General features: G+C 44.2%; 1 protein-coding gene across 2 annotated transcripts; it reads right to left on the bottom strand.

The window, feature by feature from the left end:
* Nucleotides 1–2,534: 2,534 nt before the first annotated feature.
* Nucleotides 2,535–12,239, bottom strand: TMEM37 (transmembrane protein 37). Of its 2 annotated transcripts, none has more exons than XM_072984656.2 (2): nt 11,955–12,239; nt 2,535–6,806 (listed from the first exon to the last, which is right to left on the bottom strand). In XM_072984656.2, exons 1-2 carry the CDS (start codon nt 11,973–11,975, stop codon nt 6,228–6,230), a joined length of 600 nt encoding a protein of 199 aa, XP_072840757.1. In that variant the 5' UTR covers nt 11,976–12,239; the 3' UTR covers nt 2,535–6,227. The 2 variants fall into 2 exon arrangements, with proteins under 2 accessions (XP_072840757.1, XP_072840751.1); XM_072984650.2 differs by lacking the exon at nt 11,955–12,239 and adding an exon at nt 11,511–11,682.
* Nucleotides 12,240–17,854: the final 5,615 nt, after the last annotated feature.

Here is a 17,854-nt window from a genome sequence, read left to right as displayed (position 1 = left end):
TTGAAAACTATGCAAGAGAGCTTATTATGGAACATCCGGACACTTTGTAGTCCTGATTGGTGGGGATCTAAACGCCCGTATGGGATCAGATGATGACTATCTGGGAACCAAATTTAAGATGATAGCCAATATAAGAAATGATAGTGTGGGGCCCTGAATCAGGAGAGGGCATCTAAAGATTCAACATACAAACATGCTGGGGCCTGTCTGTACAAATTTGCCTACAGACTGGGCCTCTCAGTTTTAAATGGCACAATTACAGGTCATACTCCAGAAAAATTCACATTTATGGCAGCATCCAAAGCTAGCACAATTGACTACATCCTGGTGTGCAAGGCTCTCTTTTCTATGGTTGAAAATCTCCAAGTACTTCCTTACATGGAGGGGGATCACTTTCCCCTACATCTAAGGTTCCACCTAAACATTAGAAACCTAAACACGGAACCAAGATATCATACTGAAATTGCAGCATTAGAAAGAGTGGGCTGTCAAGTACAATGGTCACCTAAACTGGCACAAAATTTAAAAGAGCTTCTAACCTCGAAAAATCTGATTGATTCCCTTAATCCAATAGGAAGCCAGCCAGTCCACCGGAATCTTATAGATATCTACGATATTCTCCTACAACAGCTAAATCCACACCTTGTCCATTCATATAGTAGAAACCTTCAGGAACCATATAACCTTGGTTCAATCAAAGCTGTAAGGTAGCAAAACAATTAATAAACCAGACATACCAGGAATACCTGAGAGCAGAAGACCATGTCAAAAAAGATGCCCTCCTAAAACTATTGATACATTAAAAAGAATACAAACGGTGGATACACCACATTAAAAAAAGAGCACACAGAACTATGGAGGATAGAAGCAGCAAAAGTCAAAAATCCACCCCTTTTCTGGAAACTAATTTCAGGCAGACTATCAGCGCCCAAACACCCACTATCCTCCTGTATCCCACCAGATAAATGGGTATCCCACTTTACAAGTATGTATGAGGATGTCATTGTACCCCCCCCATTCCACTAACAATTGGAAGCACTCCCAAATGGCCCCCGGTGACCCCAGGTGAAATAATAGCTCATATAGTTCAGCTAAAAATGGAAAAGCCCCAGGCCTTGACGGCATCCCACCAGAACTTCTAAAACAAAATAAGATATGGTGGGGTTCCTTCCTAGCACTTCTCTTTACACGTATCAGTGACACAGGCCATATCCTGGTATCATGGAAAACGGCCATAGTGGTCCCATTCTACAAGAAGGGCAGAAGGGAAGACTCAGCCAACTACAGGCCAATAAGCTTGCTGAACATTATAAGCAAACTATATGCAAGGCACCTCCTAGATAAACTCCTGGATTGGCTCGAAGTAGAAAATATCTTTGGGGCAGAACAAGCAGGCTTTTGGCCAGGGAGATCCACAATAGATCAATGCCTAATTATACAACATCTTATTGAGAAACACTCGGCCAAAGGAGTAACTTCAGTCGATGCCGCTTTTGTGGATTTTAAATCAGCATTTGACTCTATATCTAGAATACACCTCTGGAACAAATTAACAAATGTTTGTCTGTAGACAAAAGATGTTTAATATATTTAATATAAAAGATGTTTATAGTTAATCAGGGCCCTGAAGAAACATACCTGAGAGTCAGGTGCAGCAGACAAGGGCACCTCACGAAATCTGTGCAAACGCACAGAGGTGTTAGGCAAGGCTGCCTACCGGCACCAGCATTATTTATCTTTTATATAAATCATCTATCAAGCTGGCTTAACACTGCTGATCTCCATTCTCCTAAACTTGTAGATAGAACAGTGCCAGCTTTACTCTATGCTGATGATACAGTAATTCTATCTAGACCCCCCTGTAGGGTTGAGGGCACTTAAGAAGCTCGCCTCATACTGTGAAAACAAATACCTGACTATTAACTATCACAAGACCAAGATAGTTGCCTTTGAATGTACCGTAGACCCAAGATCCAGTCATGGCAAGTATCTGGGGGTAGTTCTACAGGCCTCAGGATCTAGGCTTCCGCATAGTAAATATGAGGCAGATCAGGGAGAAAGATCGGCAAATATTATACAGTAAAATTCCATCTCTCCCAAGAAGGGTCCTTTATACCAGCAGCCCTCAAACTCTACAAAGCAAAGGCTTTAGCTCAGCTGTTGTATGGCTCATTCATGGGGCCACCCGGCTCTCACTTTGCATCACAAGAAACAGTTCAATCTAAATTTCTAAGAACTATACTCCAGGTCCCGAGATGACGAGATGCGTGTCAAATGCAAGGATAAGGCTAGAAACAGGATGCCTCAAAGTAGGAGCCTGGATTAGGATCCAATCTATATATGTGTGGCTAAAGGGACAGTTAAACCCAAAAGGCCTATTTTCTTTGATATTTAACGATAATTATCAATCTAAGTGGGTCAAATCTGTCCAGGGTTACTTGGGAAAAATTGGCCTCTCGCCCCAGGCACTTATATCTTCTGGAATAGAGCGGGCAAAACAAATAGTCAAACAAAGAATAGAGGACAATGGAAAGTGAGAAATTATAAGGTTTTATACATATGTGACTGCTCTAAGTACTGTAAAGAAACTATTCTAATACAATACAGGTCCAATGGAAAATTAACTGTAAACGTATTTCAGTCTTGATTTACAATCAGTTTTACTTGTAGTGGATAAAAAAGCTTTAGGAGTGCCATCTTCAAAAGTGATAATGGATTCTTCAGAAATGTAGCAAAGTTGTTATTTTCTTCAGACTTAGATGGGGGCAACCAAACAATACTGATGATGACAGTCACCCTCTTTCCCCCTTTGACAGCTTGCCCCATGTGGGCAACTATTCAGCATTTCTGCAAAGCAACAACAAGCAACCGTTTGCCACCAAATCATAGCTTTGACAAATGGCTTTTAAAAAAATTAGGTCTGGATTTTTTGTTGTTGTTGTTTTTGGATGTGGGGAATGTTGTGTGAATTCCTATGACCTGAAATCATCTTTCTTGATGCTCCCTTTGGTGCCAGGCAAGAAACGGTGGCTTGCTTGTGATATATTTACTTGTTTGCTACATTTGCATTCTGCCTTTCCTGCTATCAGTTTCCTTCCAATGAGTCAATAAAAAAGGTCAAGATGGCAACAAGCCTCTCCTGTGCCCCATGTTATCATTTCTACAACCTTCCCAGATTGTTGCTGTACCAAGAAATGGTTATGAACTCATACAAAGTTACATGCACCTCTAGATTGGAGTGAGAAATGTGGTCAGCCCTGGTGGCCAAATTTTCACTCCCAGTGCCTCCCCGCAGGTGGCCAAGAAATGGCTGAAAAGTGCCCCAAATACGGATAAATAAAAAGTGCCCAGATGGTCATTGCCAGTGGGGGGAAAAACAATCCCCAGCTCCCAATTATTTTGCACCGGAGATGTATTAGCAAGTTCTGAAGTGTGCCTAATGACCTTGGGGGCCCTATGGGCTGCGCTTCGCTCACCCCAGTCAAGATACATTTACAAAACAATCCTAACGACTGATGTGTAAAGGCCAGTCCTGAAAATCCAAACAACAATTTCTCCAAGGATTCGTGAGTCTTTAATTCCAAACAGCAGCCTAAGAGCATACTGAGGGAATTTGAATCGATATTCCTAGTTTGGTTGGAAAGGATTTAATTTTCTGTGATTTTGATAAAGGGAAATAAAACTGGCAGTTGTTCTGAGCACAGCATTCACAATCTACATCTTGTCCTCTCTGGACTGCATAAATAAGCCAATCCCACTTTGGAAGATCATCTTAAGCCCAGCAGGAGGGCTGTTTTCCACCACTCTCATTAAACAGCGAAGGGCTGCTTAAAAATGTCATATTGGACAAATAGCTGGCTTCCCAGCAATGGTCTGCTGTGCTATTCAGTTTAGCCTTTCAACTTCCACTTGATGCAGTTTGATGGATTTAATCATTCCAATTGTCTTGCCATACAAGGACTGAACTCCTGTTCCTTAACATGTCGTTGTTTAGTCGTGTCCGACTCTCCGTGACCCTATGGACCAGAGCACGCCAGGCCCTCCTATCTTCCACTGCCTCCCAGAGTTCTGTCAATTTCATGTTGGTTGCTTCGCAGACACTGTCCAGCCATCTCATCCTCTGTCGTCCCCTTCTCCTCTTGCCTTCACACTTTCCTAACATCAAGGTCTTTTCCACGGAGTCTTCTCTTCTCATGAGATAGCCAAAGTACTGGAGCCTCAGCTTCAGGATCTGTCCTTCCAGTGAGCACTCAGGGTTGATTTCCTTTAGAATTGATAGGTTTGTTCTCCTTGCTGTTCAGGGGACTCTCAAGAGTCTCCTCCATCACCACAGTTCAAAGGCATCAATTCTTTGGCGGTCTGCTTTCTTTATGGTCCAGCTCTCACTTCCATACATCACGACAGGAAAAACCATAGCTTTGACTATTCGGACTTTTGTTGGCAAGGTGATGTCTCTGCTTTTTAAGATGCTGTCAAGGTTTGTCATTGCTTAGCACAGTGGGTCACAAATAGAGTAGACTCACTAAATCAGTGCAGAATCACCACACTGTAAGGTGTGGTGATTCAAACAGATCTACTGTACCGGTGACTTACTTTGGAGTGGTAAGTTGAAACTAATCAATGGTACTTGCAGACTAATTTAATAGGCCTACTCTAGTTGCAACTTACTACACTAAGCAACAGAATTTCAGCCATGGAATGAAGTTTTGGGGAAAAAATTAATAACAAAATTAATGATAACAATCCTAGTGACTATTATCTAGGGCAGAAATTACTGTGATTTGTATTTCCTTTTTGCAAGAAAATTAGGTACAGCATTAAATCCTGTTCTCTGTTAACAAGGGTGTTGGAGTGTTATAAACACAAAGACAGAGGTTCCAATGAAGTTCCTTTTAAACTCTTATGCACACCATCAAAGAGCAATTACACACTTGAATACTGCAGGTGTCATTTTTAGTGCAAAGATATCCGTGAAATGTTACGAGTGAACACTTAACATTAATTTAAGACTGTCACTCTGCATCTCACTGCAGTTAAAATCAGTCCAGCGGGTTTGTCACTCACCTTTGTTCATTTCCAGCATATGCTAGGGTTCCCATTTTTTCCTCACACTCCTCACATTTCAACTAGAAAACTCAGAGCGTGGAGAAGTTATTTTTCTCAAACTAGAACTCTCAGCCAACACTGGACGTGTTCACCAGAGAATTCTGGGAAATATAGTTTTTTTAAAACTACCTTTTTAAAGCACTGAGAAAAACCAAAGTATTATGATACAGGAAGAGACTTTAGGTGGAGTAGGAAAAGAGACCGGAAGCACATGGGAAGAAAATGTAATGTACGGGTGGGAAACTTGGGCTGTTCAGATTTTTAGACTACATCTCCCATAATCCTTTACCCACTGGCTATGCTGGATGGGGTTGATGGAAGTTGAGGGCCAGAACATCTTGAAAACAAGATGTAAGAAGTGGTCACACTAGTGGATGATCACAGAGACATGGGAAGCAGTGGAATGTAGGAGTCAATTTCCTTCTCAACTGGAACTAAACCACCACCACTATAAAAAGTTGGATTGCAAGCACACTTCAGAAAAGAGCTAGACATTCCATGGTGTATTACTGGTCTAACAAAATGTTTCCATGGCATATAAACATATACTGTCATGAAAGAAAATAAGGAGCAAAGTCCTACTAAGCATTTTAAGTAGGCCGTGGCAAAAGTAACTTTTTACTTGAAGGGAAAACTAGTTAGCACTGCCCAACCCCCTACATAGTGCAAATGCTTCTTCTGATCTTAACCACTGATGTGCAAAATTTTTTAAAGACGTTAAGATTTCAGGAAGCAAAAACACGTGCTGGACTCCCAGGCAGCTACAATTACAGGTACCTACACTCGATTGAAAGCAGTAGCATTTTTAGCATGGAGGCAACTTTAACTTGCCTCAATGAAACTGGAATCACAACTTTTACTGTCAATAGACTTGAGACCCTTAGGTCCATTAACTGAGCTTTCAGTTATGCTATTCCATGACTAGGCACAGCTGGATAATTTCAAAACCTAGTGAGTCAGTCTCCCACTCTCCAGCCTGTAGTGTCAAATCATTTTGACGGTATCCTCCAGAAGTGGCATGCAAATCTTTTATTTTAAAAAAAAGGGGGGGGGAGTCCTCTTCAAACACTGTTCGGGAGTGAGATACTCTTCAGTGTATTTGGCACAGGTGATATTCACCATCATGGTTCATTTTTTCTCATTCTGTTCCATGGATGTGTCAGGTGGTTGAGGTGAAGTCCACTAATCCCATTAAGAAAGAAAAGGAAGGCTGAAATGAACTCACACCAGTAGGTTAAGGTGAAGCCTGTGAAGGAGATGTAGTCCCTTAGAAGGATTAAGAAGCTTAACACTCCAGCAGATGAGAACAGAAAGGAGAGAAGAATAAGGATGGAGCCCATGGACCACTTCTTTCTTGAGTTGATGTCTTCGCAGACTTGCGAGACCATGAGGAGTTCCAGGCCAAAGATGGCGACCACAACAGCAAAAGACACCATGCTCCTTACAAAAGTCATTCCTACGTTGATCCCTGCGATGTTGGCCAAAGTGAGGTTGGTGGCGCATTTCAAGGCGCTGTTGTTGCCGATGGTGCAGAAGTGCCACAGTCCAAAGAGTTTTCCTTTGGCAAAAAGCCAGTGGCCGTCACACACGGCGATGGAGGACAGGACAACGGCGATGGCGACGCAGAGGATAATGAGGCTCCGAATAAACGTCTCGAAGAACGATCTCTTTGGTCTCCTCTGGGCAAGTAGCCACTGGGCCTTAAAGAGGAAATCACAAAAGGGACAAGGGTGGGGGGTGAGGAGAAGAGAGAGAAAGTTAAAACATGCGTTCTTTATTTCCAGGCAAGGGGGTCATTTGTTTTAAATCACAGTGAACAAACAGGGTTATCAATGATGTGGGTGACTTGAAAAGACTCTCATTTATAGCAAAAACCACTGAAGTCAATTAAATACACCCGGCAGGCAGTTTACTTACAGTTCAGTTCAAAAGTGCCTTGAGAAAGGGCAGTCAGTCAGTATTTATGTATCCCCTGAATGCTACTGAAGACATGAGACATCTTACCCAGAACAGTCTCCCTCCAATAATCCATTTTTGTGAACTTTCTTTATCTATTTGATGGATGTGCAAGATTGAGAAATAGAGCAAATCATCTGTAATAGTTCATGTCCAACCCAAAGAAATTTGAGTTTTTCTACTCCTAAATGTGATTGTCCTCTTTGTGTTTTAAAGGCAGGGTCTTGGCTGATAGCTCTTTGGTGGAGCACTGACATCCTATTTTCAGTTTTACTAAATTGTAGCTTCAGTTCTGCTAGAGAAGACCAGCTCTTGTCTGCCACTACAACCTCCCTCCTACTATCTGAAGCAATTTTAAGGGCATATGTATCTGTCTGAGAAGGAAGAAAGAGATGGGCACTTACTGTAACTCAGCAGTTCGGTGCAGTTCAGTGATCAGGACCTACAGGTGTTGCATGGCTGCTCCGGATTCCATGCCCCACCTCAGGAGATGGGGCAGGGAAGCCTGCAGTGCTACTTCTGATGGGGCGCCCCAGGAGGAGGCAGAGCAATGGAATCTGGGGGCCCTGCCCAACACCTGGGGGCCCAATTGCCGAACCACCTTACATAGTAAGTGCCCATCTCTAAAAAAAACCTCTGTTGCATGTGGGGCTTGCTGATTATTACAACTGCTACCACAGATGGCTAACCAATTGCCACTGCAACATGGTCTATTGATCCCAAAGCTGTACTTGGAAAAGCAAGTTTCACTATTACATTCAATTCATCACAACTCCCCTCAATTTTATGAATGTGGGATATTGTGATTCTGTACCCATGATTCAAAAAGCCAGGAGATGGCCCAAATTGGTGCACAATATTGTGCCCTCACTGCGGACGGGGAAAAAGGATGCTAAGCTTTACATAGCAAAGGGCAGTCTGAGTGTTGACAACACTAATGGCATCTGTGAAGATGGTCTCCAGGATATTCTCTTCTGCTTACTACTATTCACAAAGAGACACCAAGCAGGGGAAAATCCAAGAACCTGACTCCTTTTTCCATCAGTTAGCCACTTCTCACCCAAATACAAAGCCGTTTTAAAGCTGCTTTTCAACAAGAGTAAATGTGGGTACTTAATCAAGTCAAGCCTGAACTCTCATTAAAGCAAAAATGAGTAAACTGAGGCTGTCCTATCATGCACATATAACGAAAATACAGAACTAACCAGAACAGACAACATTGCTTGGAAAAGTGGTGTGTACGAGAGGCTGTAGAAAAGGGGGAAGATTTAACATGAAATGGGTTAACTCAACAAAGGAACTACAGCTCTTAGTTTGCAAAACATGAGCAGAACTTACTGAAAAAGATCACATTGCTAGGAAGAGGGTAGGGCAATAGGAAGAGAGAACAATGTTAACATGAGACATGTTTGGTTTGCAAAATGTGCGCAGAGCTGTCAATAATATGACATTTTGGAGGTCATTAACTCATATAGTCACCATACATGAGGTGACTTGATGGTACATAACATCTTTGGAATTTTTTCCTTAATTACCAGAGAATTGTATATTGTATATTGACCAGATGGGTGGAAGGATTGAAACACTGACAGCATATAAGTACCAAAGCTCTGATAAGATCAATTAAGAGCATCCCCAGCCACAAAGCAAAACAACAACAAACCCACCAGTAATTTCACAGCTTGACCTTCTTAATATTTGTTCTCTATTCTTTTTAAAAATATATGTAAAAAATATTTTTACAACCAGACACAGAATCCCTTTGTCAGTCACAAAGGCCTGTTTGGCCAGGAAGGCATTAAAAAGTTCTCCTTCTGAGAGTCAGCTAACTGGATTCTGAATGACAGGGTCAAAAGTTCAGATTGCCACAGAACTGGAGCTGATTTCCTCCTTGAAGACTGGTCTCAAAAATCCTGAGACAGCATTTGCTGAGAGCAATCAGGGCTGGGAGAAACATAACTGCTTTATGCTTTTTGTAATGCAGAAATACTCTGAATATGCCTAACAAAATTGTATGCAAATCCCCTGGAGATACATGGCAAAATGTCTCCCTTTCTGGAGGACTGTAACTCCATTACTTAAAGTTTTTTTTTAAACTCCTCAAAGAAACACTTTATTTTGACTGTTTCTGTGACCTTTCATTGGCTTCCAAATATCTCCTTTCCATGTTCACAAAGCTGCAACCATGGATTTACTCTGGAAGCTTTGTGCTGGCTAAGCCTGTCCCATACAGTTCATAACAAAGTCACTGCTCTACCATTTTGAAAGGCCTTTTTTGAAGATCAATATTTCAGCCCCCACAGCCTGGATTCCTTTTGATTTTTTAAGGTGGTGCCAAGAGGGTCACTGATGTCTGTGGGTATATGAATGTATCCTTATATATATATTTAAAAATAGTAACTTAAATCCTATTTAACAAAAAAATCACCAAATCTGGCACAGAGCAACATTGTACTTCTGTGCCAAATTTGGTGCTGATCTGAAGCCTGCTTTCAAAGTTATAATGTTTTGTTTGGGTTGCCCTTGTTTTTAGAATTGCCTTATAGAATATTGATTTGCTCTGACATTGTATTACAAGAGTGCAGTGATAATGATTAAAGATGAAGATGGTTGGGGAATGAGAAAGAGTACTGGGAATGGTAAAGGTGAGACAAAGGGAGGCTAGAGAGAAAGACTTCAGGAGTCAAAACAAGCTCCTGATATGGGTCAGTGTTTTGCTAGGGTGACAGATAAGAAGGCCAAAGGTAGAAGTGGTGTGATTTATCAACAGATAGATTTGAAGCTTTCTGGATCTGCTCTGCTTTTTAACTAGAATGCAGAACAGATCTAGTAAACAGATCCATCAAGACTCAAATGGAGAATAGTTAAATGTGGAGGCAAACCTGATACAAAATGGTGATTTGGAGGTGAAGCCAATTACTGGCTAACCCCCTTCCCTGAAAGCTCGCATAAATAAATACAGATCTATATCAGAGTAACAACTGATGTGCCTTCCAACACAAAACACCTGATATAGGACAGCAGAACTGCACAAAGGCTTGGTTAAAGGTAACCATATTTTTATAGGCAAGGAACACTGAAGAAACACACTTGATACGTTTGTGATTAATAAAGCAAAAGCAAAGTGTGTTGTTTATAGTACTTAAAGCTCTATCAGGGTGGTTTATAATTTAATTATGGAGGCTATACATCCCCCCCCGCTTAATATTCAGTTTATCAACCTCGGAAGGATGGGAGATTGAGTCAACCTCAAGCCAGCTCTCAGAAGCTGGGGTCAAACTCAAGTTGTTAGCAGAGTCTTGACTGCAGCACTGCAGTTTAACTAATGCACCACAAGGCCCCTTTAGTATTGAAAAGGTCAGCTATAGCAGATATTATTTAAAAAACAACATGCAGCTTTATCGCACTTTTTCAACAACTGCAAGTCCAAAATCCTTGGAGAGCCAAGAAATCAGAAGAAGACTGAAACTCAGAAGAGCAGCAGTTAAGGAATTAGAAAAGATAATCGAGTGTAAGGATGTGTCACTGGAGACCAGAACCAAGATCATCCACACTTTGGTATTTCCAGTCCCCATGTATGGCGGTGAAGGCTGGACAGTAAAGAAAGCTAAGACGAAAAGAACTCATTTATTTGAAATAGGGTGCCAGAGAGAGTTTTGCAAACACACTGGACCACCAAAAAGACGAACGAGTGGTTCGTAAAGCAAATCAAGCCTAAACTTTTCCCTGGAAGGCAAAAATATTGAAACTGAGGCAGTCCTACTTGGGCACAAACTGAAAAGACAAGAATCTTTCAAAAAGGTGGAAGGTAGCAGGAAAAGAGGAAGACCGAGTACAAGATGGATTAACTAAAGGATGCCACAAGCTTGAGCTTGAAAAAGTTGAGTAGGGCTGTTGAGGACAGGATTACCATAAATCAGAGGTGACTTGATGGCCCCTAAACCCACAACATCTGTCTGCAAGCCTTTGAAACACTGCCATGCTTCTCCCCTTCTTCAGGGTGCACAGTTCCGCAACCTCAAAGCATCCACTGGGAGCTTCCTCCCTCTACCTTTCCCTCTCCTCAACTGACCCCCCCCCTTGCACACACCCGTGGCTTATTTTGTTGTTCCATAGCTCTTGCACAAAAGCCTCACAAGAGCCACCCGGCGAGAGTCCATTTTGCTGAAACATCAGCAATAACATGCCAGCGAGGGCTGGAGTTGCTGCTCTTTGTAAACAAGCCCTTGCCTTCCAGGCGGAAAGAGAGGAACTGGAGCAGTTTCAGGAAAGGATCCGAAGCTCCGAAGTCAACAACAACAACAACAACCCCCCCACCCAGTTCAGCTTTCGGAGCACAAGCTCTCGGCCGATGTTGGGCTTAGAAAGGCAGTCCTCGGTACCCTGAAACCCTCCCTCCTCCAACACCAGACGGCACTTCGCGAAGGAAAGGGCGGGTGTTTTGTCACCGGTCTTTGGAGCCAAGGCAGACCCCGGCACTCGAAGGGGAAACCGGCTTCTGCCGGCATGGCCCGAGGGCCTCCTTGCCCTCCGCGGAGTCCCAGGCGAGCATCTTATTATTAACTGGAAACTCTTTGGGATCCAAAAAGAGCGCAGCCCCCTCGGCGCTGATCCTCTGCAGGCGGAAGCGCTCGCGTCTGCCCCTGTTTTAACAGGAGGAGGAGGCGCAGAGAGCGCAACAGGTGCCCGGGGAAAGTCGGCGAGGCGCGGCTCCGCCGGTAGGGCGACGGGCGGTCAACATGGCCAGGCGGCGCCCGGGAGCAGGGAGAACAAAGGACCCCCGGAGCTCGCCCACGCTCCCGCCGGCCGGCTCCAGCCCGAAAGGGGGCAGCCCGGCCACCCCTGCGCCTCCGGGACCAACACCGCCTCCCCCCCCCCCCCAAGGTTAGTACCTGCACTGCGATGGCCGTCATGCTCTGACTTGGGCGCCTGGCCGGGGAGGAGAAGCGCCGAGAGGAACTTGGGGCCGCTTTGTCTCCGGGCGGACCGGAAAGTCTCCTTATGGCCTTCCCCACGGGCCCGCGTCCGATCCCGAAGGGCGCCGGCAGGAGTGCTGGGGCGGCCGCAGGAGGAGCGCGCCTTCCGCCACCATCCTCGAAGGGCTGGGGAAGAGGAGGCTGGGCGAAGCCGGGCGGCTGATGCTGGCGGCGGCGGTTGCCCTTTGAGTTTTCCCTCTGGCTGAGTCAGCAGCCGCCGCCGCCGCCGCCGCACAGCTGGGGGGGCGGGGGGGGAGGAGGAGGAGGAGAGAGAGAGAGGCAGGCAGGCAGGCAGGCAGGCAGGCGAGAGCGGCTGGAGGGAGAGGGAGAGGGAGCAGGAGAGTGCCGCTGTGAGGTCCACAGCACTTATAGAGGCAGAGCACTGAGGCAGTTCCTTTGGGGGACTACAACGCCCAGAATCCCCTAGCCGGGAGCCAATGGCGGCTGGGAATTCTGGTAGCCTCCAATCAGTGACGTTTCCGAGTTCTGGCTCAACCGTTCAACTTGGAAAAAAAGTTGGGAGATTCGTGAAACAAGAAAGTGAGGGCGCTCCGGCTGGTGCAAACGAGAAAGTTCCGGTGGTGAGAATCATGCGGTTCTTTCCGGTCCTTAAAACGGAGCCGCAAGGAGGGGCTGGTGTTGTTTCCAGGCTATGAGCGTGAGGGCGTCTGACTTTTGCCGCTATAGCCCTCGTTATACGGTCCACCCCTCCCCTCCAGCTGCTTTTATCTGCGGGGCCGGAAACCTATGGATGTGTTTTTGAGTCACGGTTTAAGGCACGGAATCAGGTATTTGGGCAGAGGTTGAACATCTGTGCCTCCTCGGTCTGACCCCCGAGCATCCAAACTGAAGAAGATGACAATAACTCTTGTGCAAAGCGGCAGCCACAACGACCACCTCTCATGCAAAGTGGTTTGAGCCAGTGATTTAGAATCTTTTCTCAATAGTCCCTGATGTTGGTGTTTCTTGATGTGCTGACTTGTGAGTCAGAGTTGTACAGCTGGAAGGGAGGGACCCCAAGGGTTGTCAAGGTGAAACCCCCCCCCCCGCCACCACCACCACAGCAGGAAACCCACAGCTAACGCCATCCCTGGCAGATGGCCATCTAACCTCTCTGCAGACACCTCCACTGAAGGAGAGGTCACCACCTGCTCGTGTTGTCCTTCCATGGTTAAGAAAGCTCTTATCACCACCCTGTCCTTGCTAATGTTTAAGCAAAATCTCAATTCATGTAACTTGAAATGGTCCTGCTAGCAAATGAATGAGGCTGATCCACAGGCAGAATTTCCAGCGGTGATAATTTGCTTGCAAACCACAACAGAGGAGAGTTTTGAGCATTTGCAATGGCCCTTGTGAAATCTATTCAGCCAGTGTCCAGCACCAAGTTTCAGCATGTGTCGTAAGAGTCCGTTATAATTTATTTATTGTTTGATTGCTTACTATCCAAGAACTGTAAGCACCTCTACGAAAGACAAAACTGACAAACCCACCACAGCAGGTGCAAGTCTGACATCTGAAACAGTTAAGCTCTAAGGGAGTAAGATCCAGAGGTTACTGACTGGGATGTCAATGCCTGTGAAAAAAAGACATGTTCGTTTAAATGTGGACTGTTAAAATTTTGAAGCACAGGCACTCCTCATGACAGTCCAAGGTCAAGAATGCAGGGCAGGGCTTTTGTAAAGCTAATAGGTTATAACTGCCCACTCAGGGCGAAGGCACTCTGGAATCCTTGGTATCCATGCAAAAGGGCAGGAGGGGAAGGGGTTAAATAACTCAATCTGCCCTGCAAAATAGAACAATCTGTCTCGCCTTTTACCATTGGTGTCAAAAGCATAGGGCTCTTGATGCCTCTTGCATAATACAAGGGGAGTGTTTCAAAAGAGTGGTGCCCCCTAAAAGAGGCTCCATTTCCACGTTGCTAATAGGTGGCAGCTGGCAGGTTGTGAAACAACCATTTCGGATCCACTCTGAAGATATTGGTGGCCTGCTTGTGGATCTGCACAGGGGAAGGTGGCCTTTCAGGTAACTTAGTCCCAATTATTTTAGGGTGTCATTCATTTATAATAAAACCTGCAAGATGAGTCACTGCTAGAGTTAATAAGGCAGTTACTGCAGTTTTTCCAGACTCAACACTATGGCCTGGCCTCTGGGAGATGAGCAAAGCGATCCAGCTTTCTCCTCTGTGATTCCTATTCCCGCCACACAGCTTTTTATAGGGGGAAAAAAAACTGCCATGAGGACAGGACCAATTTAATGCCAAATACATACACCAGAAGAGCAGCAGGAATCTGTGGGACGGAGATGTGGGTAACTGATAGGGTGTGGTTTTTTTTTTCTATGCTGTCAAGTCATCTCCGACTCATGGCGACCCTATGAATGAGTGCTTTCCGAAAGGTCCTGTCCTCAGCCCTGCTCAGCTCTTGCAGACTTAAACCCATGGGCTCTTTTAGGGAGTCCATTAATCTCATATTTGGTCTTCCACTTTTCTCAGCATTGTTCTCTTTTCCAGGGAATCCTCATGATGTGTTCACGGTTGGATAGCCTTAGTTTCACCTCTCTGGGTTTGTTTTGCCTCCAGAGATGGTTCAGGCTTGATTTGATCTAGGATCCACTTGTTTGTCTTTCTGCCAGTCCTGGGTATCTGCAAAGCTCTCCTCCAGCACCGTATTTCAAGCTAATATTTTCCCCCCATCAGCTTTCTTTACTGTCCAGCTTTCACACCCATGCATGGTGGTTGGGAATACAAGAGTGTGGATAGCCTTGGTCTCCAGCAACAGATCCTTACCCTTGCTAATTGTTTCTAATTCCTTCATTACCCTTCCTCGTCCCAGTCTTCTTCTGATTTCTTTGCTGCAATTTTCACTTGGATCGATGCTTGAACTCAGGTATACAAAATTCCTAACCATTTCAAGTTGTTCATTGTTAATATTAAAGTTATGTAGTTCTTCCATAGTCATTATTTTTGTCTTCTTCTTGTTCAATTGAAATCTTGCTTTGGCACTTTCTTCTTTCACTTTCCCTCACAGTCATTTCAAGTCATTGCTGCTTTCTGCCAGTAAAATGGTGTAATCTGCATATCTGAAACTATTGTTTCTTCCACTCATTTTCTGAATCCAGTCAGGCTTTCTATATGATATCTTCTGTGCACAGGCTGAACAAATAAGGGGATAAAATGCACCCTTTGTCTATAGGAAATGGATGTTTACGTAGCCAAAAATCCAGAGAAGAGTTTTTGGCTGGGTACTTGATCTTCGCCTAACAGAAAGCTGAACTTTGCAAACTCTTATCCTCAGACTGATTCCAGCAGTGCTGATTTGTATTCTTTGGACTTTTGTTAGATATAGGGACGGAAATAGATAGGACAGGATGGGAGATACCCCATCCTCTGACCAAAGTGACTGGTCAAAAGTCAATGACTTCAGGTTTGTCTGATCTGCCGTTTAGTTAAAAAAATGTACAGGAGCTTTTGGGATAGAATTCAAGCTAAAACCCAGAAAAGAGTCTCTGCCATTGTGAACCCAGAGTCAACAACTACTCCTGTTTTGACATTGAAATTAGCTAGACATGCATCCAATAAGTCTTTAATGGATCAGATTCCTAAAAATAACAGTGAAAAAGTGATGTTTAAATATATGCGGAGCAGACCTTAAGAAGCCTTAATTTCTGGACAACAACTCCTAAAGGCACATCTTTTGACCCAAAGTGACTGGTCAAAATCTGATGATTCATACCTGTTGGGGAAATTCTTTGAGTTGTAGTAAAAAGAAGAAATAATATTTCAAAGCTCTGCTTCATAGTTACCGGATACTCAGGGCTAACCCAAGGTATGAGGCAGAACAGCAAAGGACCACCAATACCCAAAGCTAACAAACATACAGTACTTGGCATCTGGGACAGAAAATCCCACAGGTGCCTCTTCTCATCCTTGGTAGAAAGCATAAAAGAGCAACATCTTAAGCCAAGTTAAGAATTTGCTACCCTTTCATGACACCTCAGATCTGCTGCACAAGGCAGCTGCCTCATTCTGGCTGAAATCCATAATAGGTCACAACTAGAGTAGGCCTACTGAATCAACAGAATTTAAATAGGTGTTGACTCATCTAAGCTCCACTGATTCAATGGACTGACTCTAGCTGCATCTTACTCCTGGATTTCAGCCTCCGCCTTATGGTAGGCCTGGCCGTGCTGACATGTATTTTGTTAACTCAGGAGCCACTATTGACAGAAATGGCTTTTTGCAGGGAAGCAAAAGCAACATGGCTTGCCTGCTCTAATTTTGTTGGAAAATCTGAGAGTCCTTTGGGACCAACAAGCCAACAGAAAGCCAGCAGTGTGTAGTCGTTGCAACTGATGTGGGAAGACCCAGGGAGATGGGTATTGAATCCCGCTTGGCTACAGAGCTTCTTGAGTGACCTTGAGCTGCCTTGCTCTCTCTGCTCTCCTCCCTGATAAGACTGCTGAAGGAGAACATGAGTAGATGACACACCATGGGAGTTAACCGTGGTGAGATAATGTTTTATTAACTTCAGCCTAAGCTGCTTTTTTAAAAAAGATACCTGATTACAAAGGTAAGCTTTCCTAAAGTGAAAGCATTACAGCAGAGAAAACATCAAGAAGTAACTCTGGGTGACAATTTCTTTTATTCCTAGGCCCTCCTGTTGGAGCCCAGCAGGGAGAGACCACGGCATATAGACATCCCACTTCAGATTTTGTTTTCCTGCAACGTAGGTTCTGCTCATAAATCTGGAAACAATAACAATCTAGCTCTGCTTTAGAGATCAGAAACTGGATGTTTGGCACAAGCTTCCATTATCTATTGTCTACCTCAGTGGTCCCCAACCTTGGGCCTCCAGATGTTCTTGGACTTCAACTCCCAGAAATCCTGGCCAGAAGAGGTGGTGGTGTAGGCTTCTGGGAGTTGTAGTCCAAGAACAGCTGGAGGCCCAAGGTTGGGGACCACTGGTCTACCTCATTGGAAGAGAGGTAGGAGGTAGAGGTAGAAGGAGTGGCCCTCCTTCTACAGTCTTTCTTTCCCTGTTTACAGTGGGAGGATTGTTATTATTAGTTTGTGTGTTTTAATGTGTCTTTACTGTTTAGTTTTCTAGTGTTGTAATTGCGGTTTTGGTTAATTTTTTATTTGTTTTTTAAAATAACTTGTGAGCTTCCTTGGGTCCCTTAACTGGGAGAATGGCGGCATAAAAATGTACATCAGATCCAAGGTAAATCCAGTGGCATATTAGAAGGATGGGCATTTACATTCTTGCTCACTGATCATGTCCAAGCAAAGTAGGTAAGGCTACACAAAGCGCACTACTTTATGTGAACTGCTTGTAACTAACACGTGTTTTGAAATTAAATCCATCATGGGCAATGTGAAGGCTCCTAGTAGCCTCCTGTTTTCCAGCAACTGAGAAGCTGTGTGCCTGGACATGAGGGACGCAGCTTTGAGTTTATGAAAGGACACTTCTTCAGGGTCTAAGATGGACCAGTTACATTTTGTAAACTTTCCAGTTCTCAGTGATTCTGTAGGGTACATCCAAGTGAAATCTAATACCACTGTATCATCTGATGACTAATTTCTTTGTCTGCTGTATTCCTTCCTCATTATATCCTGAAACTACATGCAGACAACAAGGGCTTCAGATCAGTCTTTCCCCAGCGCCAGCCTCCTCTCATTACCTTTAAAAACTTGTCTGATGAGCAGAGTATACTCTTGACAGTGTGTGTAGATTTTTGTGTACACCTCTTTCTACATTTGTGGTTGGCCTATAAAGGTGTCACCTCAATATGGAACGTGTTTTGTGTCAACTTGGCTA

The sequence above is a fragment of the Pogona vitticeps genome, chromosome 1 (assembly GCF_051106095.1).
Source record: "Pogona vitticeps strain Pit_001003342236 chromosome 1, PviZW2.1, whole genome shotgun sequence".
NCBI lineage: Eukaryota > Metazoa > Chordata > Lepidosauria > Squamata > Agamidae > Pogona > Pogona vitticeps.
This window is presented reverse-complemented; position numbering and strand designations above follow the sequence as displayed.

Excerpts from the sequence above, each read along its gene's own strand:
- TMEM37 (XM_072984650.2), bottom strand. The coding sequence starts at position 11,570 with ATGCCGGCAGAAGCCGGTTTCCCCTTCGAGTGCCGGGGTCTGCCTTGG. Across the intron at positions 6,807-11,510 it reads TGCCTTGGCTCCAAAGACCG|GCCCAGTGGCTACTTGCCCA; the intron begins GTGACAAAACAC and ends TTCCTCTTTAAG.